The following is a 22,111-nucleotide window of genomic DNA, read 5'->3' on the forward strand; positions in this document are numbered from 1 at the left end:
TTGGGATGTTGATGGGCGGCATCAAGGTTGACAAAGTAAATCTGTCCCGATCATTGCCCAGGGAATAAGCTGGAAGCGTCAACCTTGGACAGCCGTCATCTCGGTTCATTTGGACTGTGACTAAAGTCAAAGCGCCCGTGAATATCTTCAGATAGAGAGAATACTTGAGCGAGATGGAAGACATGTCGAACTTGTAATGCTATAAAATATACCATTGGAATTCATTAAAACCCAAGCCCTCCATCAAATGGTATGAAAGAAACGAATTGAAGAAAACCCATCCACTTGAACACTGTCTAATATCGACGAGCTCGACCATATACTGCTCGCCTGAGAACCTGGCCGTCACATCCAGGATCACTGAGAGCCACTTGGTCTCCACCAGGTTGGCAATTGGGCACGGCGCCAACAGCTGCCTGAATTGCCTGGATGTTGGTGTTGCCTATCAAGCCAACGTCCGCACCGCCGACGGTAGATGTTCCGATGACGCCACAAGTTCCTGCGCATACGTTTGCGGCCGATTGGAGAGCCTGAGTGAGACTGCAAAGGAGTCCGGAGACGCCAGTGTCGCAAGTCACAGTGGAGAGGCCAACATCGGCAAGGGTCTGACCGGCACAGAGAGTCACGGCGACACCGCACTGTGCGGCAGCGGTAGTGGTACTGCTGGTGACGGCACTGGTGGTTGTAGTCGCTTGCGTCAACGTGGTCGTGGCGGCAGATGTAGTAGTCAAGAGAACCGATGTGGTCACAGTGGCTGATGTCGGGCTGGTCGAGGTGGCGAGAGTGGTCAGGCTGCTGAGAGTGGTCGATGAGGTCGTCGGGTTGTTAGGACACGTAGGGTCATACAGGGTGACGGTTGTGGTCTGCAGAGCCGAGCAAACGGTATTCAATTGGCCGGCATTGATTGCAGCTTGCACGGCTGCTGGAGTGATGCTCAACCCCAGAACTTGGTTGTTTTCCACCAGCACCGATGCCACACTGGGATTGCCGCCCAAGAGGGCAGGAACCAAGCTCAGCAAGTCATTGGTCGTGCAAAGAACGCCGGTTCCAAGTGGACAATTTTGAGTCACGACAGTGTTTGCAGTAATCAACTGTGAGTCCAAGCAAATGTTGGCGTTCAAATTGCATATGGGGCCAGCCGATGTAGATGTGGTTGCAGCGGCAGATGTTGTACTGGAAGCGATGGTAGTTCCGACACTGGAAGTGATGGTGGTTGCGGCACTGGAAATGGCACTGGTAGTTGTGGCACCCAGTCCCGTTGTAGTCGACAGTAAACTTAGACCCAGGGTTGTAGTACCTTGCGAAACAGCCGATGACGAACTGCCCACGGATATGACAATTAATGGAGTGGTGGTGGTTGATGTGCCTAGCAGGGTTGAGCTCAAGGACGAAGTTGTGGTGCCTGTGGTCGGGTTGATTGGACAGGTTGGATCATTGACGAGAACGGTGACTGGCGGGACGGCACCGCAAAGTCCGTTTAGCTCTCCGGCATTGATGGCGGCGGCCACTTGCTCCGGAGTGATAGACAGACCGACGACCTGGTTGCCGCCAACAAGGACGGACAAGACGTTGGGATTGCCACCGAGCAAAGTAGGCACCAGATTCAACAAGTCATTGACGCTACAGATGAGGCCACCAAGGAGAGGACAAGTGACGGTCGAGACGGTATTGGCGGTGATGAGTTGAGAGTCGAGACAAACATTCGCATTCAAGTTGCAGATCGGGCTAGTAGCTGTTGTCGTAGTGGCAAGTCCTGAAGTTGTGGTAGAGCCTCCGATCGGGCCTACCTCTGCACTTGAGGTTGATGAGCTTGTCGTGCTCTGTCCAACTGGGCCAACCTCTGCACTCGATGTCGATGATCCCATGGATGTGGTCGAACCACCAATCGGGCCAACCTCTGCACCCGAGGTCGACGAGGTTGTGGCGGTGGTAGAACCACCAATTGGGCCAACCTCAGCACTCGACGTCGACGAGGTCGTTGTACTCCCACCAATGGGGCCGACGTCTGCACCAGAGGTTGTTGATGTTGTGGCGCTTCCGCCAATGGGGCCGACGTCTGCACCAGAGGTTGTTGATGTTGTGGCGCTTCCGCCAATGGGGCCGACGTCTGCACCAGACGATGTTGATGTTGTGGCGCTTCCCCCAATGGGACCGGTGTCGCCGCCGGACGTGGATGTTGATGTTGTGGCACTTCCCCCAATGGGACCGGTGTCGCCGCCGGACGTGGATGTCGATGTCGATGTCGATGTTGTGCTTGCACTTCCCCCAATAGGGCCGGTGTCACCACCAGTTGTGGACGATGCTGATGTAAGAAAGGCGGTCGAAAAAGAACTCGACGATATAGACCCCCCAATGTCATCAACGCCCTGGCCCATGGTCGACGAGCTAGTGGTGGCAGATCCCCCAATCGGACCAGTATCGGCACCGGCTGAAGTGGTTGAGGTGGTGAACATGACGGGGCTGTCGACAGCAGTGGTCGTGGAGGACGACGAAATACCAAGTGCGGCCGATGTGGTTGCGCCCGGGACCGCCCAATCCACCCAGCCTGCACCACCACCATAGTAGGCGTTGCCGTTGTTGTCAGTCTCTGGTAGTGGCCACCAGCCATCGCCGGAAGATCCAGTGGGAATCGGAACACGGGTACTAAGCACCATATTAGCCAAAGACCAATTTTCGGAGACAATAATTCGTCCTTACCTCTTTCCATGTTGAGTCGCATAGGGGATGTTGACAATGATGATCTTGGTGATCTCGATATTAAAGTTGAAAGTGGTGGCACCAGAGAAGGATTTGGTCACGTAAGCATTCCATGACTGGCCAGGCACGGCATACACCTTCCTTGGAGTGACGCTGACAACCTCTTGCCCCTGAATCGTGACCGTGACCGTCTTTGCTGGAGCCGTAATGGTGACCGGAGGGGCGACTTGAGGAAAGGTCCAGGTGTAGGTGCCAGCGCCGGGGATATTACCCTGGCTGGAGCAGAGAGCGACGGCGGTGACGGTGGAAGTTGGCGCAGGACGCTCGATCAAGGTCTCGTACCATTCGGAGCATTTCTTGTACTTCTTACCAGAGGCGCTGGTGCCAGATCGACATTCGACAATATCGAGGAGCTGGTAGCGGCTGCCATCTGGCTGCTGGTGGCATTTTTGGCAAAGACCGCTGCCCTCCCAGCCAGGAACGCACAGTGGGCCAGCTTCCCGGAAAGGTACCATGGCGCGTCTGCTGACAGTTTCGTAGACAGTGACATCCTGGTGTTCTGCCTCCTTATGCAACCAATCGATCCAGCTGCGTTTGGCGGCTGTGGGAGCGGCTGTGACTGTAGTGAGTGTTTCCAGATGCTCGGAAACTCTCACAGGCTGGTCAACCGCAGTGACCGTGGTCGTCTGAGAGGTTGTTCCGTCCCAACCACAGGGCACCACGGTGGACACCCAAGGAAAGGTGACGAAAGGGTAGGTGGTCGAGCATTTACCCTTAATGCAGCCGGTGGTGGGCTGGCATGTCGACACCGGTTGGTACTGAGAGGTGACCGTGATGGGTGTGAGAGAGAGCTTGTCGACACCTGGGCATGGATGGATTGTGGCCAATGGATTGCCGAAGACGGCATCGGCCATGAGCAAGGCCAATGCCGCCTTCTGAGTCCCCGAGTATGGCAACAACATGGTGGGGGAGAAAGAGTGACTTCGGGTCAGAGACCAAGCAAAAGGACAAAAAAGAAGCAGACAGTGCCAAACGAGTGACTGTACCGTGGAGCGAAGAAGATGGTTGGAGGATGTAGAAAAGTGGTCGTGTGAGGGATGCTTTATACAATATCTGCGGCAGCGCAGATTGAGTTCAACGTGCCACTTGCACACCGACCAGGGCTTCATCGATGAGATTGGATCCTCTACATGACATCCAGCCTGGCAGTCGAGCCGCCCATTCTCTTCTGACTGTGCGAGGAGGCATCCAATGCATAGTGATGAATGCTCGTGTTCAGCTGTCGGTTTGAGGCCAATCTCATTGCTCCAAGCTAGGACCCTGGCGACCAGGGGATGTCGCTGGCACCTTGAACCAGGACCAGGGTCTTGCCACTGCTCACCGTGGTTACCTCAGCACATGAGGCAATGATTCGAAAACACTCACCACTGATGTTGTTAATGACAGTCCTGGTCATGGTGGAGACCAAGCCTCGCTTCAAGAGCCGCTAGGTTGAAACTTTTGGTGCGCCACGGGACGAGCACAGTGGGATCATGCTCGGATCATTCCATGGTCCTGGATGACGGTGGCACTTGGGTGGCGTGCGGCAAGAAAAATGGTGCTAGATCCCGTCCCGGATCACCCACTGACACTCGTCACAGCTGTCGTGGAAGCAAACACGAGGTTGACGGGTACGGAAAGTTCCCGGCAGCACGGCATCGTTGGGCACAATGTTGTTGTTTCCTACTGCTCATCCCAGGGACGAATTTGCACCTTCAGACGTCAATGTAGCGGCCCATCCTCTCTCTATTCCCTTGTGTGTCATCCTCGCCTCATGGGGTCGTCTTCGGCAGAAGGAACAGAGGCGCAGGCTCAGACACGGACAGGCAGAGAGCCAAGGGCGAGGGCGAGGGTGACTCCGCTGGTAATTGGCAATGGCAATGGTAGCCAGTTCTGGCACAACCTGGGGTGCAGTAGCGGATCTCAGAGATGTTGTCGTAGCGAGAGATTCTCTTGGGACACGGTAGGGAGTGCAATAGTGTGGTGTGTCAGAGCTGTCGACTGAACGTCAAAATTGAGTATTGAGATGGAAGCGAAGCGATGCGGGCGTTGGTTGGTGGGAAAGCGGCGGGAGGCTAAGCCCGACGTCACCTGTTTTCTGTCCCGTGTCTCGTTCTTTTGTCGCTTCAACTCCATCCATGTCTGTATCCATGGCATGCGCACCTGGCACCTTTCAAGGCGGCTGGAACAGTGCCTTAGGCCCGACCTAGAGAATCAAAATAGCAACGGTCTCAGCCGGGGATATTTCATCCAACCGACATCCAGCGACAAAGCACAAGCCTAACATCTACTCGAGATAGTCGAAATTTGAATCTGCTATTACGAGAGCGTCCGCAATGACCATCTTCCAGGTCCCCCTCGTACGCTGATCCTTGGCGCAGGGTCCATGGAAATTGAAGAAATACCCTCGAACGTTCGGGGATCATGCTTGTGATGCTGATGCGCGCATGGGCATCTTGCACTGTCTGGAGACAAATGTTGCCATCTGCATGCCAACACTGTGTTCCCTGACAGCCGCTGTCGTCAAAAGACAAATCTCCGCCCAAACAGCTGGCACCATGTCAACCCTTCGATTGTGAACTCCATCGAGTCTGTCTGTTAGTGGTAGCGTTTTGAGAACAACGTCAACAACGGCAACCCAACATCCGAACAAAACAACAACAACAATAACAACAACAAGCACTTGTAAGAAGAACGCTTTGATAGCCAACCGTTTTGCACATATCTTCAACCGCTGTCACACTTGTGGACTGACCGCCCAGAGCCCGTCCTGTGGTAAAGCCATCTAGCAGGCCTTACCACGGCAATTTTGGACGAGAGGACTTCGGAATGATGTGAAGATATGGACTGAAAGCAATCCCACGGCTATCAATAGCTGAAAATAGAGCCACACCCTGGCATGGCAGCAATATACTTCCCTCAGACAGGCCTCCCGTCTGCGGGACCATGGTCCTAGGATCAGCTTAGAGCTGTAGCTCCGACACCTTTTCCGAATGTTAGAGACATTCCTATAGCATGTATGCACAGGCATATGATTCAATACTGCCGGTGAAGCGCACACCGAGACCATAAATCCATTTGTAAATATAACAATTTCCTACAGCAACATAGACTGGTCGGCAGTAAGCCTTTCCCTAGCTTTCCCTCAGTGAAATGAATTATATCTGATCTATAATTATCAATGTACAACATATAGAGTAAAAGACAAACAAGTAGGAGATATCTGGGAATATTGGGTGTGGGTGGTAGGTCGGTGGTACGTAGTGGTGGCGCTTGAATATTATTGTCCAACAGCGTTTTGCAGTTCCGAATAAAAATATTCACATATGAACATAGATCCTAATATGCGTCGAGAACAAAGTAGATCGACCATCAACCATCATCCATTTAGAGTGTATTTGAGCACGCATTCCTCTCTGTGCCATCAGCTTCCATGCACCACCAGGCAGTGGGAATCTTCCATGCCCATATTATTCTTTTGTCCTTTTGTACAATTGTGATCTACGTATTGCAGGCGTTGCTCCCCTGGCTCCCCTGGTGCCCCCAGATAATCAGATTATGTAATGCGGGGTAGGTATGGGGCAAGATGTTCTACTCTGTACGTCTACCAAGAACATCCACGCGACATATCTTGATATTTGCTCTTTTCAACCTTGCAATCCGCTTTGTAAAACACCGTTATGCGAGCTTATACACCCAGACCAGACTGAGGGTCTCTGGAGTAGAGCCGGCCAGTGCAAGACACCCAAGGTTTCGGGATCCGTCAAACTGAAAAAGCATAAACTCGAGACCCGTTCCCCCAAAAGCATGTCTCAGTGCCCATTTCCCATTTCAAAACATCGCAACGAGGAGAGCTCCACATTCGGGAATATAAAGACTCGAGCTGGTAGTCTGGCGGACTGTTCGATATCGGATTGTCTCCTTCCAAACGATGGTGACCATGAGAGCAGAACTCGTTTGAGAACAAATCTCCATATTTTCCCATTCCCACACAGCTTGACACTACATGCCATGACGTCTTTATTTCTGTCTAGCAACCAGCGGGTTGTCCTCATGGCCTATGGTGAACATTGGCGCGTGGTTGCAAGGTCATGCATCCAATCCTCACCAACCAGAGGGCAGAAGACCTGCGAGCTTTCAACCCCTGAAAAGTCGTCAGGTAGTACACCTTCGGAGGCCCAGCAACATTGGCTTCCGCCCAGAATGTACAGACAAGCAAGTCAACGAGCTGGAACATTAGGTAATGAGAAATGGAAGTGTAAGTGGTTGATTTCCAGCTGATCCGGTGCCAGACAATCGTAAAGTCCTTCGCTTGTGGTTGCTCATGGAGACCCGGACACAGCTACAGAGTAGAGTGACAATCAACCAGGTCATAGCTGCTGCTGTACTGGATAAGAGCTTGGTCCACATAGCACTGGACAGATTCTACGACAGAAATGTGGAATACTGCCCAATTTCGACCATTGTTGATTTGCCATGTACCACGGCGCCGGTAAAGAACCGTCCTGACAACCTGATGGTGACGATTGCGATTGTGCCAATATCAGCGTCCTCGCCCACTCACCAAGCAGCTGTTCACAAGGAATGCTACAGCACAGCACTAATCACATGGAATATAAGCAGCCGGAAGGATAATAGCGTGAGCGCTTTCTTGACCATCATTGTGACCCTGTCTTGAAGGGATATAGGAGGTTTGGTCCTGATAGGCTGATCGTGTTGGGGAATGACCAAGTCACTATATGCTCAGTGCGCGGTACGGATGCTCACGGGATGGATTGCCACCTTGTGGTTGCTGTGTTGCTTTGACAGATGTCTGGTGTTGGCAGAGTTGACTGGCCGGGGAACCCCTGTCTTTTCTTCCAGCTAATTTGGGGGAGCATTGAATTTGGATTGTGATGTTTTGACCCGGATCCAGAGTCGTCAACATACATCCAAGATCGGAAGAGGGGAGAATAGCCGTAATAGATGCCAAGTATTAAGTGTCAGAAAGCCGGCAATGCACTGTCGCCAATCTCTTACGACATCGGTTTGTTAGTCACCGACCTCCTTCTTTCGTCTTCTTGAGTCCTAGCCATATTGTGTGTAAAACCTCGTCCCTGAGTTGTCCATTATCGATGAAGCAAACACCAGTCAAAGGCACGTGATGCCATGACTGAGACGTTCGGGTTAAATCTGAACATTTTATTACAGACCGTCATCGTCATTGCCGCCCCAGCTGCCTTGGGAGTGCTGCTTGGTGTTTCCTTACCAAACGCAGGACCAAAGTCAAGATACCGATTACTACTTGTTCAACTTGACATCATTCTCCTCTCTTGTCTTTCCAACCAGCAAGACACGGACGCTTCAGGGCAACCCACAAGAGGGACCGGACGTGCCAGAAATTGAATCGCTCACCGTTCGGAGAATGGAACCATCCCGAAGAGAATTGCAAATTGACACCGACGCGAGTGAATGATAGCGTGGCCAATCAGTTGCAACATGGCGGCCAGAAACATAGATGGATATGGAAAGGAACTGGACAGCGACATATGGGACTTGTCGAACAAAGAGAATCTTGCACGGTAATCAGCTCGGTTTGAGAAGATCCAGACTGCGAGATTATAAACCTGTAAGTCCCGAGCTATTCAAGCTGCACCAAAGAAGCGCCGAAACATTCCGAGCTGGGTGAGTTTGCCGTTGAGCCAGGCATGTCGGCCATCATCACATGTGGACACCGGTGCAGAAACATGTCCACGACCAACAGGCGTCGCCGATATTGAAGCGTATGCCATGCCCGTATTGCTTCAAAGGAAAACTTGATGAAAAACTTCCATCGCGTCTGTCCGGATCAAGTAGAGAAGGAGAGCAACAACTTTTGGGCTCTTGTGAAAAGTATGACAATTTGCAGGGTACCAATTTCTCGTGAGGCAATTTCGAAGAGTGTCTGACGATTTAGCTGAGATGCTTTGGGGTTGCCGGTCAAATCTCTGAATCGATCAAGGTGTTCGGACCGCAATGAAAAGTTAGTAGGTAATTGCATCCTCTCGAACCAAAGAAGTCAGTCCATCGCTTTCAGACAGAGCCAGAGTGCTCTGCAGGGAGGGTCTCCGGTCGATGCTAGACATGGTCTCGACAAGTCATGAAAGCACAATGTTACCAATGGTGCGCAAATGTAGTTCTCATCATCTTCAAAGTGAGTCTAGCTTTTCCACTTGTCAAGCCCGTTGCACATGACTGGACAAAACTAGGTGCCCGGATCTCCTTACCAGTGTCGTCTGTTTACCGTAGCTAGCTGCCTGGACAAGAGGCCCGGGAAACAACGCCGAAGATTCGATAGATCTAATAGGACGGCGATGGCTTGGGATGGCATCGATCTGTTCTGCGGCGTAAAGTAGAGCTTGACATGTTGAGCTATACTCAGGTTCACCAGAAGCATTGGTGTGGTGGTGATACCTACTAGGTGCCTACTACAACGTAACATGTAGTAGTAATGGCACCGGTGGCAGAGCTTCAACATCGTCATCGCTGCTTGGCAGGAAATGCCCCCTCAGAGTCGAGGCTCAAGCTACGACCATTGTAGACCAACTGAATTGCAAGGATTCTGCCTGCGATTGCAATTTGATAGAATCACTTCAAATTCGTCCTCTTCAGTTGAGGGCAGTACACTCTCTTCGTTGTGTCGGCTCTTACCAAAGTTGGCCACCTGGTCTCTCGGCCCAGGAAACTCGACGCCACCGCTTGATGCTAGCCGATATCTGACAGAGTCTTTGACGCGCCTTTTCCAATCCCCTCTTGCATCCTAGTCCATACGAGGCCGATTATAGGACCGCACACAGCCGACCGGTGCCTTCGGGCATAGCACATCCATAGCTCTCTCGTGGCAAGGCCTCCGCCGAAGAGCTGGAATAACCCGCCCGCTGTGGCCTGTATGGGAGGATGGCGGACTTTTCTCTTGTCCCCGGCGGGCATGGCCACAACTACACTGGGATGCTCACGAGAAGCATCGTATTCTCCGGGGCTCTCTTTGTGTTTCTGGTTGGTACGTACATGCTGGGTCGACTTCGTGTGCATCGGCATCTGACCATGTGCCGCTAGCATCTGGATTGACAATTGCGTCCATCGTCGTCCCCGATTGGATATCATACGACGGCACCAAGGTACGCGGTCTTTGTCTTTCTGATGTGGACTGGACCGGCGACTGACCAGAACCAGAACATCCATTATACGTACGGCCTCCATCGAAAATGCTCCAATACTAATATCCTGCCTCCGACCGACTCCTACACGGGCTCCACGTCCCTGCATTGCGTTCAATTCCCCCGGTACAATGATTGTCGAGGAGAAGATAGATACTTCTGCAGCATGTGGAGGTCGGTGGGGTTCCTGATGTCCTTTGCGGTGGTGCTGGAAGGCATGACACTGGTGGCATTCGCAATCCTACTGATTGGAGGCAAGCAGAAGAGAGAACAAGGCTGGGGTGTGCTCACCATTCTGGTGGCCGTGGCGGCATTCGTGCAGGCCCTTGGAATGGCATTGATGGTAGAGGTTGCCGACTTCTTCAGTCCAGGCCATAACTCGCTGACTGTGTCGACAGGCATACTTGTACGAGAACGACGAACGGTTTTTCATCGGCTGGTATCTAGACAAGAGTTGGACCATGTGTACAGTGTCGTGGAGTCTCGAGGCCTTGTGTGCGATTGCCATCACATTAGCCGCTGTGGTGCTTCCGAGCGAAGGGGGCTATGAGTTGATTCCTGATCATGATCATGCTTAATGAGGGGCCGCCGATTCCTCTGTGGCGTAGAACGAAGAGGGCGTCATAAGATCTGCCGGGTTGTGTTGCCGGGATGCTTTGTGAGAGATTTGGAGACGAGGCGTCAAATTGTACTGTAATTGAGCGCATCTGTTTGACTTGTTTGTGCGGGCGTCCCTGCATTGAGGGACTATACACGGATTCCTGGGCGGCTTCGAGCACAGTCGACGTTACGACTTCAGGTATATGAGACAAAACCATGAGTCTGTCTGTAACTATGAGCTGAATCTACCTGATATACGTAGGTGTAGACAATTCAGGTTTCAGCGTTGATTGCAACATCATCCAGCGCCATTACTAGACGCGGAGGGACGAGGCTCGCAAGCAGAATGTAATGATAATACAGAAACCTTAGGTATAGGTCAAGACGTGAAGAATCAGACATTTTCGAGATGGTCATGTCTAAGACGGCCCTCGCCGCCACTCTTGTATATAACGACAGTAATATATCCCACACAGACAAATATTGTACAAAGCCTCACCACAAAACATGTTGACGCTGAGCCGTAATCTTTCGGTCTGGCAAATGAACCCACATGTTCTTCCCCATCCTCTTTCGAAGTGCTTTGGCTTCTTTCGCCGCAGCCTCCCGTAACCTCGTCTTCTCCTCTTTTAACACGACACTGATGCCTGTGTGAGGCGGACGTTTCTCATAGACGCGTCCTCGGGCGCGGAAATCAGGCTCCGAACCATAAGGTCCACGATTGGTCCAGGCTTCTGCCACGTAAATATCGGTTTCCTGGGGGGTGTGCCCCTTCTTGTACGTCTTCATAGGTGTTTGATGGGGTAAAGGTCTCGTCTCACTGGGATCCTCGTTGAGCTTTGCATCTGGTGGTGTTGGGACAGGTTGCAGCCCCATGCCCTTCATGACGATGGCCTCGTTGCGGGCTTGGATCAGATGCTGTCGGACTTCCTGTGCCACCTTTTTCTTGGAAAACCTCATCTGGAGAATTGCCTCGTCAATGGATTTGCCTGCAATCTGACGAGCCAGGGGTGCCAGCTTCTTCATGGACGTCTTGAAGAAATGTGACCGAAGGAGATGCTGTCTCTCCGTCCGAGCGATCTTCATTTCCTTGTTGAGCCGGCCGGCGTGCCTGATGTGTCGGATGACCATACGGCGCTGCCATCGTGCGCGGGCGCTGGGACGGGGATTGAGAACCTGTGCCATATGTGACGGATTGCGGTCGTCGAACAAGTTGGGTATGTCGTCGTGGTCGGAAGACTTGTATAGCTCACCGCCAAACGCGCTGGAAGAAGCAAGTCCTCCCCGGACGAGGTTCCGTTCCTGCTCCTTTCGTTGCTCCTCAATCTTCTGCTGCGCACGCTGGGACACGGCGGCAATTCTATCCCGTGTGGTCATATGTGTGGACGGTGGCAATCCTGCCTTCGTTCCTTGCTTGAGTTTCGTTTTCGAAGCCGCACTGGCCTTCGCGTCCAGAAGTTTGGGCGCAGGTTGGACTCCGCTAGAGTGAAAGTCTCGTTTGTGGAGGAGCCGAAGGGCGGCCATGCTGGAACATAGCTCAAGGAAAGGCGAGGGGGAGAGCGGACTTTGTCGGGCTTTGAAATTGGTCAGTTGACGGACAAAGGTCACTGGGCGGAATTTCCACTTGCCTACACAAGCTCGCCGCAGAGCAGCTTGCGGGGGGTTCATGGTATCTATGCGGGCACCTGCCTTGTCGGCAGGTCGAAGGAGACGGACCAACACAGCAGATGCGATGTCGATTTGGTGCTGGAAATGCTGCACAGAGTACGGAGTACACTGGTAAATCGCACGCCGGTTGATCTTCGACAACTTCAATGAAGTTAGAAAATTAGCGGCGAGCTCAGCTTGGCGCTCACTCGCCGCCGCTTTTACATATTTACCGCCCACCAGTACTCAATACGACTGCATCACCATCACATTATAGCTGGTGCAGCTAGAATCAACAAGATCATCATGAAGTGGAATTGCTATATGCGTAGCAGATACTTGTCGCCATTACACCGTGATGCCGACATTGCCAAAGTCCAAGCTGCCAGGAGCTGGCTTCCCACGGCCCAGCACCGCATCAAGTGGCTCCCTATAATCAACCCAGCCCAAGCCCGAACTGGCTGCTTTATACCCGTACGCCTCCAGAGCCTCAGTAGGATATTCCTTGGCGACGGAGGGATTGAAATGCAAAAAGATATTCTCTTCTGATCGAAGGTTACCCTGGACCATGAATGCCCCCAGGACCTGGGGGAAGCACTGGTGTTAGCCTACAAACTCCGGGTCTGATGGGGAGACAGAGAACCAACCTTTCGACGTTCGGCTTTGGTCACATTGGCACCGCCTCCGTGGAAGACTGCACCGTCAAAAATCAGGGCATCACCCGGTTCGAGGCAGACGGGAATGGCCTGCTCTGGCAGAGGATGGCTGTCCTCCAGGTCGGGCTTGATGGTGAATGTCAGTCTCAGTCTCAGTCCAACGACTCTCACACCACACGGCGAGGAGAGGACGTACCCATTTGTGGCTTCCTGGGATCACGACGGTGGCGCCATTCTCGGGGGTTGTCCGAGTCTGAGCCACGAGCATGTTCATCAAGGTGGGCTGTTTGGTCGGATGCTCGATGTGCTGCACGCCGTCATCTCGATGGAGTTGTTGAGCTTCTGCACCGGGACCGATGTCGAACATGGTGCTGGTGTTCCCAATGGGTTTGCACACAAACGTGCGGATCTCATCTCCATATCTTGACTTCTTGGTGATGGTGAGGCGGCGCTGGCAGATCTCCTGGTACAAGGGATTCAGGAAGATTTCTTTGGCGTAGGTTTGCGATTTGCCAAAGGCACCACAGATCCTCTTGGTGGCTTCGGGGAAGAAGTTCCCTTTCCAGACCTGATCCGGCTGTTCGTGTGGTTTGAGTTCTCGGGCCACCTGGTCCAGTATCTCCTGGCTGATCAAGTTGGTGACGACCACACCACCATCGCGGTCCAGAACCTCGAGAACCTCATCCACGGGGGTGCCGGCGGGCAGTCTTACAACGGTAGGTTGCGCCATGCTGAAGGGTCTTCGAGAATGCGACGTCGAACTGGGGGATGGGGATCGGGGGCTGTTGCCGGCAGTATTATGTACGGATAGATGTAGACGTTCCCAGGGGCCTCTCCTTCTCCGGGCGAAGCACATGCACTTGCCACTGACGGAACCCGGTAGGCCTAGGAGGCCTCGTATACGTGGTACAGCTAATTAGGATCTTGACCGTCTTATCGTGCCTTGCATTGCGCCGCGGGCGAGATAAGCTGCCGTATCCACGAACTACCAAATTGGGAAGGAATTCTTGGTCCCACTTAATTTATTCGAGGAGATAACCAAAGTCGAGGGAAGCAAAAAGGGCAACTTTGTTGCTCGGTCATACCCCAGTCTCGGGGGCCACTTGGACATTAACACCCTTGTGGTGGATTCCAAGACCGGGCGTCCATGTTATAGAAGAAGCAGAAGCACAGAAGTGAACATCGTATGGGCAATCGCCAACACGTTGGATGATACTAGCAGCCCTCGCCCTCGCCCACGGCCAAGCAGCAGCCGTAGCCTCTCCATCATGCCCTCCGCCAAAGCGCCTGCATTCACCACGCTCCCAGCCGACTCGACCGACGAGGCGATCCTCGAGGCCTTCGATCGCGATGGCGCGGTCATCATCTCCGGCCTGCTGAGCCAGGACAGCGTCCGGGCCATTCAGAAAGAACTCAAGCTCGAGTCGGATGCCGTGTCTCCGCAGGCTATCACGGCGCTGGCGTCGAAATCGCCCACGACGGTCGACCAGGTGATTCTGTCGGAACAGCTGAAACGACTGCTGTACGCCCGTATGTCCAAGACCACGCGCATCTGGCACGGCGAAGACCGATTGTCCAACACGTCGCGGCCGTGGCTGAGTGCGACGGTGGTGTTTGAAACGGCGCCCGGCGAACAGGCTCAGCCGCTGCACCGGCACGACGACATCTACTTTGTCGACCACCCCCTCGAGATCCCTGCTGAGACGTGGGCGCTGATCGCTCTGGACGACGAGGGGTCCGGCGAGGCAGGGAGCATGGTCGACGCGATTCTCGGAAGCCACCGATGGGATGAAGAATGGTGAGAGCGTGGAGGTGGGATGCACTTTGAATTCCGCCGACTAACTTCTCCTCAGGGACCCTTCCGGCCACAGCCTGGCATCCACCGTGCTGAAGCGCGGAGACTGTCTCCTGCTGCACGGCTCGACCGTCCATCGTGGCGGAGAGAACGGGTCGTCACGGGTGCGTCGCACTCTGGGCGTCTCGTGGACCCGCGGCCATATGCGACAGGAAGAAAATCAGTTCCTGAACATCACCAAGGAACAGGCCATGAGCCTAGACGAACGCACACAAAGAGCAATTGGGTACAATGTCAACCCTCCGTACGGCGGATGGTACGAGCTTCGAGACCCGATCACCTACCTCCAGGCCGAGGAGACGGTGGACAAGACCATGAGGGAGTTCCTGGGAGACGGAGAGAATCCCACGGCATCAAATTGAGTGGTCGTCAGTTGAGATTAGCATCCGCATCGGCGGTGCGTCTCCTATGATGGTATGTTATATATAGGTACATATACATATGATGAGTTTCACGCGATTATCTGGGTTGTCTGAATTAAACCCAACACCATTTCCAATCCATTTCCCTGCTCAATTCGTTCCAGTCGACAGCCATCCTCTTCTCCCATGACTCAGCGTCCCTCCGACGCGACCAGAGGAGCTTGAGGGCATTCTCGGTGTTCTGATGGAGCGGATCGCCCATGTGTTTGCTGATGCCTCGTAAGTGTTTGATGGCGCGATGGGTCAATTCGGGGTTCTTGGTCTCGTCGATCTCGATGGCGGCGATCATGGTCGGCCATAGCGCGATGCCTTCAATGTCAGACGAGGGCGCGATGGCGCCGAGGTGGTCAAACGTGCGTCGGACGTGATACTGCACTGTCTGATGGTTATATTCCAGCCGGCGGATGTTGCGGTAATAGTACACCAGCGCGGCCTGGCGGAATGCCTCGGCCAGGTGCGTCTTCTCCAGCTTCGTGTCCTTGGGCTGCCACCGGAATAACAGATCCTCCAGTTTGATGGCCTCGATCGACCAGGTGCTGTACCACTTCGAGTCCTCGTCGTGGAAGCGCGAGCCTCGCGACGGGTCCTCAGTCTCTTCGCGCGATTGCATGAGCATGACCATGCGCCCGAGCGAATACACAACGACCACGGGACAGCCGACGAGCTTCTCAAAGTGTTCGTCATCCGAAGACTCGTTGAGGCTAGACAGCTGGCCCATGGCCATCTTCTGGAGACTGTCCTGGCGCAGGCGACGATAGATGTTCCAGTATTGCTCCGAGATCAACAGGTCGAACCGCGTCGACGTGGCCGCGAAGGTCTCCACCGCCACCACACACTTGACCAGCCGGACCCAGCTGTTGGAGTCCTTGAGATCGCTTTCCAGCTTCCCTCTCAGCTGGATGAAGAGAGTGGCCCCCTTCAGCCAGTGATCCCAGCCGCTGGTACCAGAAAACAACACCTGCGGGCTCGATCAGCATAATGCAAGAACACACGGTCTCCCCCGGCACAAACCTCAAATGTCTGCATCAGCATACAAGCGGCCAGGGTGGCGTCGTCAGTCACAAAGTCGGGCTTGGTCAGTTTGCCCTGGAGCAACGTCAGGATTTTCTGTTTGTGCCACAGCGCTTTCACCGCGTCATTGTCTTCGTTTCGTCCGTACTCGCGTGAGCTGTCGGGCAGTAGCCGAGACTGTAAGGAGCGATGGTAAAACGAGAGGGCCATGATGGCGTGCATCAGAATATCCGATTCGGCGGCTGCTGGGACGATGATGCAGAGGAACGGGTTGTCCGCCGCATTCCACAGGGGCATCAGTTGCGGGACCACCTTTTCAATGTCTGGGGGAAAAGGTCAGCTACACGGGGAAGGTCAAGAAGAAGAGAGACAAATACAGTATTGCAGATTAAGCCTCCGCTCCGATCTGCGCATGCCTGACCACAGCGACGGGTAGGGGATTTCGCGCGGGATCTTGGGCAAGATGTCGGCCTGAAAGGATAGTTGGGGCGAGAGATGGTGGTGACTCTGCGACTCTGGGCTCTGAGCCAGGAACATGGCCGAGGGGAGTGCTTCGTCATGTTCACGCATCAACCCGCCGTCATCGAGATAGCCGACGTGGGAGATGCCATTGGGATGAATGCAGAACGAGTCCAGGGTAGAGGAATAGTCATCGGGATGAGGCTGGCCCGACTCATCATGACGCTCTTTGGGAGACACAAAGACAAGCGAAGCATCCCCGGCCGCGGCTGGTTGGTCTCCGCTGTTGTCTTGCAGACATTGGAACGGCGCATCAGGTTGTTCTGCACCGGCGTCTTCGTCTTCGTCTTCGTCCTTGTTAACAGCCGGCGTGGCTCGTTCATCGATCGGAGGAGGATCATGCCCATGGCTGGGTTTTTTCTGCCTCTGCTTCTGTATCTGTGTCTGTGTCTGCGTCGGCCTCACAGCTACGGGTGCAGGTTCTGTGTTGGCCGGGATACTCGAGCCTATCCTCTTCGATCTTCTGATGTCGCTCTGGAATCGGACTTTGTATCTGCGTTGTGACTTGGAGACATGGCCGGAATGTTCTGCCCCCATGTGTTAGTGTCAGCCTGGCCGGCAATCTGTCAGGAAATGTATCCGTACCGTGGTTCTTGGGAACCGTGTAATTGGACTTGGGCATTCTGCCGTTCTGCGCAATTGACGTTGCCCAATCTAACTGCATGGGGGTGGCAGTGGTAGTGCTAAGGCTTTCCTCGCTTTAGAAGGTTGTTGGAGGCCCAGGGTTAGTAGCTAGAGGCAGGAAACCGTCGCTCTCGCTCCCGCTCGTCTGTCAACTCCGGAGAGGTTCGAGGTCGCGAGCCTGGGGGGAACAAGACGGGCAGCGCAGATCTCCGGTCAAGTACCGGAGCCTTAGGGCCTTAGGGCCTTAGGCTTAGAGGCCCCTTAGCCTCCTTAGCCCCTAAGCTTGGGCTTAGGATAAGCTCCAAGGACCTAAGCCCCAGGCCTGGACCCTTAAGCTATAGGCCCAAAGAGCCCAGGAGCCCTAAGGCGATTAGTTTATCAGTATTGGTGCCATGACAAGTTTCCACTGCTCATCCATGCCCCTCCCTTCCCCACTCTTCGCCGATTCAGTTTCCTTCCTCTTCCGGCAACCGCGCCCTGTGGCCTGGTCATCGTGGGTGGCGTCGCGGAAGCCTGAGGCTCCTCAGCCTCCCCTGTATTCATTTCAACTGCCACGACTCAACGAGATAGCATTAATCATCCGCCACTCAAGATTGAAGATTCAGAAATCCATGACCCCGATTTCTCGAGGAGCAACATCACCATCGCCATCTCCATCACCATGACTGTCGAAGCCAAAGCACCGCGAAAGATTGAGCTCAAGGGCACGCCGAGAGAGGTAGGTCGTGGTCGGCGTCAACATGATCTGGAATGGAACAATCGTTAACCGAGTGAACCATCAGATCGGCTTGCAACATGGCCGCCTTTTATCTTCGGAAATCCGAAGCCAGATGGAAATCTACGGCGCCATGTTCGAACTGACTTCCAAGCTGTCGTGGCCGGCGGTGCTGGACATTGCGGCCGAGTTCGCCGCGACCATCAAACGCTTGACCCCGGACATCCTCGACGAGATGCAAGGCATCGCCGACGGGGCGCAAGTGCAGCTGTTGGACATTGTTGTCTTGAACTGTCGCAGCGAAATCGCCCTCGGCCACTTCCACGATGGCTGCACCAGTCTCGCGTGGAACGTGGGAGACGCAGCAACCAAGAAGGTGGTGCTGTCCCAGAATTGGGATTGGACGGCCCGGGTCAAGAAGAACCTGGTCATGATGTCGATCGAACAGGTCGGGAAACCCAAGATCTACATGATCACCGAGGTAAGGAAGCCAGATCTGATCGCTGACTAGCTAGTCGTCAACTCAGATTAGAGACTGACGCTCATACTGTATAGTCCGGGATCGTGGGAAAGATTGGTTTCAATTCGGCGGCGGTGGGAACGTGTCTGAATGCAATTCGTGCCCGGCCGGTCCTGAGCACCAAAGTTCCCATCCACGTTGCTCTCCGGCTCTGTCTCGAGAGTACCTCGGTCGACAGTGCCAGGAGCAAAATCCAGTCACTGGGAGGCGTCGCTTCGAGCCAACACATCCTCATCGCGGACAAAGACAAGGCGGTCGGCATGGAGTTGTCGCCTCTGGGAGACGTCTTTCTCCCGGAGCGGCAAGATCTGGTGACCCATTCGAACCATTTCATCAAGAACCGATTCGTGGACGAACCTCCCTGGCTCGCCGGATCCCCCGTCCGACTGGAACGGATCCGGCAACTCACCGCGAAATTGCAAAGCGAAGGAGTCAGTGGTGATCTGGTGGATGCATCATTGCTGAGAGAGAAGGTTTTCTCCGACACCTTCGGCGCGCCGCAGGCTATCTGCTGCCAGGAAGACCCGACGAGACCGATCCAGACGCGGAGCAGCACCTTGTTCAACATCGTCATGTCCCTGACAGAGGGTTCGCCTTCGGCAGAAGTGGTTTGGGGAAAGCCCGGTTCGGGGGAAGAGGGACCACCGTTGTCAATGCCATGGTGATTTGATTTGATTTGCTTTGCTTTTGAATGATAAATTATATTACCAAACGTGGTCATTCCCAGCCATGCTATTATTATGTCTATCCCAATAGCCTTTGCCCTTTTCCAGGCCCCGTTGATCGGGAAAGTGAACCTTTGACCTCTGTTCAGTCATGTATTGGCATGCTTGACGTAACCCATAAAGACCGGCGTCCCATCGCCGGCACATGCAGTGGTATCATTTCTATGCACTTTTGTCTTTGTTCGTCTTCGCTCCATTCAACCTATGCCGTGCCATTGGAGTCGAGGGCGGGATATTTGGCCGCCATCTCGTCCAGATAGCTTAACACAACCTTTCCCCAAACCGGTTTCCTCTTGTAAAAAGCAAACTTGTCGGGAAGTTTGTGTAAGAGCCCGCCTAGCCGAGCAGCGAAGCCAGGAGTGTCTGCAATGTCGACCAGACGATAGAGGTACCTGTCCCAGTAGTCAGCACCGGTCCGTCTCGAGCGATGACCGTACGGTACGTACGTTTTGGTGACCATGCAGATGGCCTTCGTCCGAGGCAGGCGGCGGAGCACTTGTCGTTCCACCCGGAGCTGGACTTGGTTGATGTCGATGCTCTCGTCCGCTACCACGTCTTCTTCCTCGTCGTAGAGATGGCCGCCCTCGGTCAAGAAGAGCTCTTCCTTGTCGTTGATGGCCCAATTGGCCCGCACGACCATGCTGGAAGGCCCGACATTTTGGAAGAACCTGGTGCGAGTTAGATGGTGGCAGCCCAGCCCTAATTCACGGTTCATGCATACCTGTTCATCGACTTTTGCATCCTCTCCTTGTACATAGGCACCGGCTTGTGGATTTCGGTCAAGGTCTTGTCCATCTTTTCCCGCACATGGAATCCGGCGGGGAATGCCGACAAAACCGCCTTTAGAACGTATTCCCCCGTGGGACCCTCGACCAGGATGTTCAGGTCGTCCTCGACCAGCCGCCCAGCGATGTATAACGGGTGGAATTTGATGTACGGTTTCGAGACGTCGAACGTCTCCCCCGTGACCGCGTTGTGGATCTCTTTGCCGTCGGCGGAGAGCTTGAAGATGGTGGGAAATCGCCGTGGCAGATATTCCAACAGATATTCCAGCAATTCCACGCAGCCGTCGTAGCCTCCGTCCCGACAGTCGATGGCGTCGGAGCCGACCGCCTCCAAGACTTTGGCCTTGAGCTCCATCCGCTTCTTGTAATTCCGGTCGAACACAATCCAGTCGTTAAAGGCCAACTTTTCGATCGCTGTCGAAACAACGTTAGTGACGGCAGGTTAGATTTGGAATGTCTTCGGGGGAGGGTACCCATGGTGATGGAATACACCCTATCACTGATGTAGTCCTTGTGGTACCACTCTATCGGCGGCTCGTCTTCATAGTTGAAATCCGGCTTGTAAGGCGTGACTTGCGAAAAGTCCAGCTTTGTGATCAGATCATCTTTTCTCCAGTTAACATTGTTCCCGGCGCCCAGGCAATTGGCTTGGGTTTCAAACCTTCTGGTGTGCCGTAGTAGGACCCCTTGGGCCTCGGCTTCTCGGCCACAGCCTCCTTCGACTCCGATGTGACTGTGAGACCTGCTGCCTTCTTCGAGGGTGAATTCAATCTCCGCCACGCAAGCCAGAAGAACGCCAATGTAAACAAGGCGGCTCCCAGTCTCATCTGCAGCTCGGACGTGGTTGGCATCTCCCGGACGGTGGTGGCCATGGTGGACAGATACAATTCGACAGAGCTTCGCCGTTGCTACTGTTCAATCAGGAGCTCTACCTGTTGCGACGGTTGTCGTTCTTAAATGAGGGATGTCGTCCTCGTGTCAGAGTGGAACCAATGTAAATCTTTCCTTGTCCCATGCTCCCCGTTCTTTGCATCATACTGAGCGCCTCCATAGTACAGGCTATTCAAAGTGTCCTGGATCCATTCTCGCCGTACCTGGGCCCGGGTCCAAAAGAGGCAACTTTGGGACTGAAACCAACACCACACCCAAGTAGCTGATGGAGAGAGTGTGTCCTGGAACTTGGGATCTGGTCTCGACGGCTACACGGACCTCCGCGTTATCAGGGTGGGCGTAGCCGCGTGCACAGATCATCATAATGGATGTGTAGATATGAAAAGCGGGTTTCGTCTTCCACCCTCTATCTTCTCAATTACCTTCCCAATTCGGCAGGTTTTTTCCCCTACGAGATAAAACCAAAAAGGCGATAGCAACTGACCTGACTACCACCCATAGATAATAGAAGGTATAACATCAATGTTGGGCGTCGTGTTGCACAATGCTATATCAGGCCACCGAGGACACTGGTAGTTGTCCAACATCCATCTCTATAGAAACATTCCTCGAACGAAGGGGTGGATAGCACAAACTTCGAGTCGAGAAAACCCTTTAGCAACACCTGAAAATGGCCGAGAAAACCCACGACGCCATCAAGGTGCAAGCCCCTTCTGACTCTCAAAGTGGCACGGTTCACGATATGTCGGACGATGCTCTGCAACTGGCAGCTCTTGGGCACAAAGAAGAACTCGGTATGTCAAGCTCGCCGGTCAGCATCAAGGCGGAGGACTGACCTGTTGTAGAGAGAAACTTCGGCCTGCTGGCTTTGGCCGGTCTGGGCTTTGTCTGCTCCGGAAGTTGGTCTGGTGTCGCTCAGTCGCTGGTCGCAGCTGTCTTGAGCGGGGGGCCAGCCGTGCTTGTATATGGAGCGTGAGTCAATGACCCTGGGAACGAGAAGAGCAGGCATATTCGATATGGATATTGGATGTTGGATGCTGACAGATGGTCACCCAGGATCGTTATTCCCTCCATGATCATCTTCGTTGTATTGTCTCTGGCTGAGATTGCTTCGGCCTATCCTGTACGAGCAGAGTCTTGCCGATTTCGACGATACTACCGGGATATCTAACGTTTGCTCAGACCACGGCTGGACCACTGGAGTGGACGTATCGACTGGCTCCTCGCAAG

General features: G+C 53.8%; 8 protein-coding genes across 8 annotated transcripts; 3 read left to right on the forward strand and 5 right to left on the reverse strand.

Annotated features, from left to right (window-relative positions):
• Nucleotides 1-296: 296 nt before the first annotated feature.
• Nucleotides 297-3,659, reverse strand: A1O3_01821 (uncharacterized protein; the record flags this gene model as incomplete). The annotated part of the gene is made up of 2 exons (XM_007731964.1): nt 297-2,643; nt 2,698-3,659. The coding sequence occupies 2 exons, from the start codon at nt 3,657-3,659 to the stop codon at nt 297-299; spliced, it is 3,309 nt and encodes a 1,102-aa protein (XP_007730154.1).
• A 5,992-nt stretch (nt 3,660-9,651) lies between these two features.
• On the forward strand, nt 9,652-10,489 carry A1O3_01822 (uncharacterized protein; the record flags this gene model as incomplete). Its single annotated transcript, XM_007731965.1, has 4 exons — nt 9,652-9,754; nt 9,811-9,872; nt 9,928-10,254; nt 10,310-10,489. 4 exons carry the CDS (start codon nt 9,652-9,654, stop codon nt 10,487-10,489), a joined length of 672 nt encoding a protein of 223 aa, XP_007730155.1.
• Nucleotides 10,490-11,006: 517 nt separating this feature from the next.
• Nucleotides 11,007-12,035, reverse strand: A1O3_01823 (uncharacterized protein; the record flags this gene model as incomplete). The annotated part of the gene is made up of 1 exon (XM_007731966.1): nt 11,007-12,035. One exon carries the CDS (start codon nt 12,033-12,035, stop codon nt 11,007-11,009), a length of 1,029 nt encoding a protein of 342 aa, XP_007730156.1.
• A 471-nt stretch (nt 12,036-12,506) lies between these two features.
• On the reverse strand, nt 12,507-13,544 carry A1O3_01824 (uncharacterized protein; the record flags this gene model as incomplete). The annotated part of the gene is made up of 3 exons (XM_007731967.1): nt 12,507-12,743; nt 12,806-12,940; nt 13,011-13,544. The coding sequence occupies 3 exons, from the start codon at nt 13,542-13,544 to the stop codon at nt 12,507-12,509; spliced, it is 906 nt and encodes a 301-aa protein (XP_007730157.1).
• Nucleotides 13,545-14,082: 538 nt separating this feature from the next.
• A1O3_01825 (uncharacterized protein) lies at nt 14,083-15,031 on the forward strand (the record flags this gene model as incomplete). Its single annotated transcript, XM_007731968.1, has 2 exons — nt 14,083-14,612; nt 14,668-15,031. The coding sequence occupies 2 exons, from the start codon at nt 14,083-14,085 to the stop codon at nt 15,029-15,031; spliced, it is 894 nt and encodes a 297-aa protein (XP_007730158.1).
• Nucleotides 15,032-15,146: 115 nt separating this feature from the next.
• Nucleotides 15,147-17,158, reverse strand: A1O3_01826 (uncharacterized protein; the record flags this gene model as incomplete). Its single annotated transcript, XM_007731969.1, has 3 exons — nt 15,147-16,049; nt 16,103-16,425; nt 16,480-17,158. The coding sequence occupies 3 exons, from the start codon at nt 17,156-17,158 to the stop codon at nt 15,147-15,149; spliced, it is 1,905 nt and encodes a 634-aa protein (XP_007730159.1).
• Nucleotides 17,159-17,985: 827 nt separating this feature from the next.
• Nucleotides 17,986-19,145, forward strand: A1O3_01827 (isopenicillin-N N-acyltransferase; the record flags this gene model as incomplete). The annotated part of the gene is made up of 2 exons (XM_007731970.1): nt 17,986-18,441; nt 18,516-19,145. 2 exons carry the CDS (start codon nt 17,986-17,988, stop codon nt 19,143-19,145), a joined length of 1,086 nt encoding a protein of 361 aa, XP_007730160.1.
• Nucleotides 19,146-19,407: 262 nt separating this feature from the next.
• A1O3_01828 (uncharacterized protein) lies at nt 19,408-20,862 on the reverse strand (the record flags this gene model as incomplete). Its single annotated transcript, XM_007731971.1, has 5 exons — nt 19,408-19,597; nt 19,652-19,873; nt 19,927-20,404; nt 20,464-20,595; nt 20,652-20,862. The coding sequence occupies 5 exons, from the start codon at nt 20,860-20,862 to the stop codon at nt 19,408-19,410; spliced, it is 1,233 nt and encodes a 410-aa protein (XP_007730161.1).
• Between the last annotated feature and the right edge of the window lie 1,249 nt (nt 20,863-22,111).

The sequence above is a fragment of the Capronia epimyces genome, assembly GCF_000585565.1.
Source record: "Capronia epimyces CBS 606.96 chromosome Unknown aczIQ-supercont1.2, whole genome shotgun sequence".
Taxonomy (NCBI): Eukaryota; Fungi; Ascomycota; class Eurotiomycetes; order Chaetothyriales; family Herpotrichiellaceae; genus Capronia; species Capronia epimyces.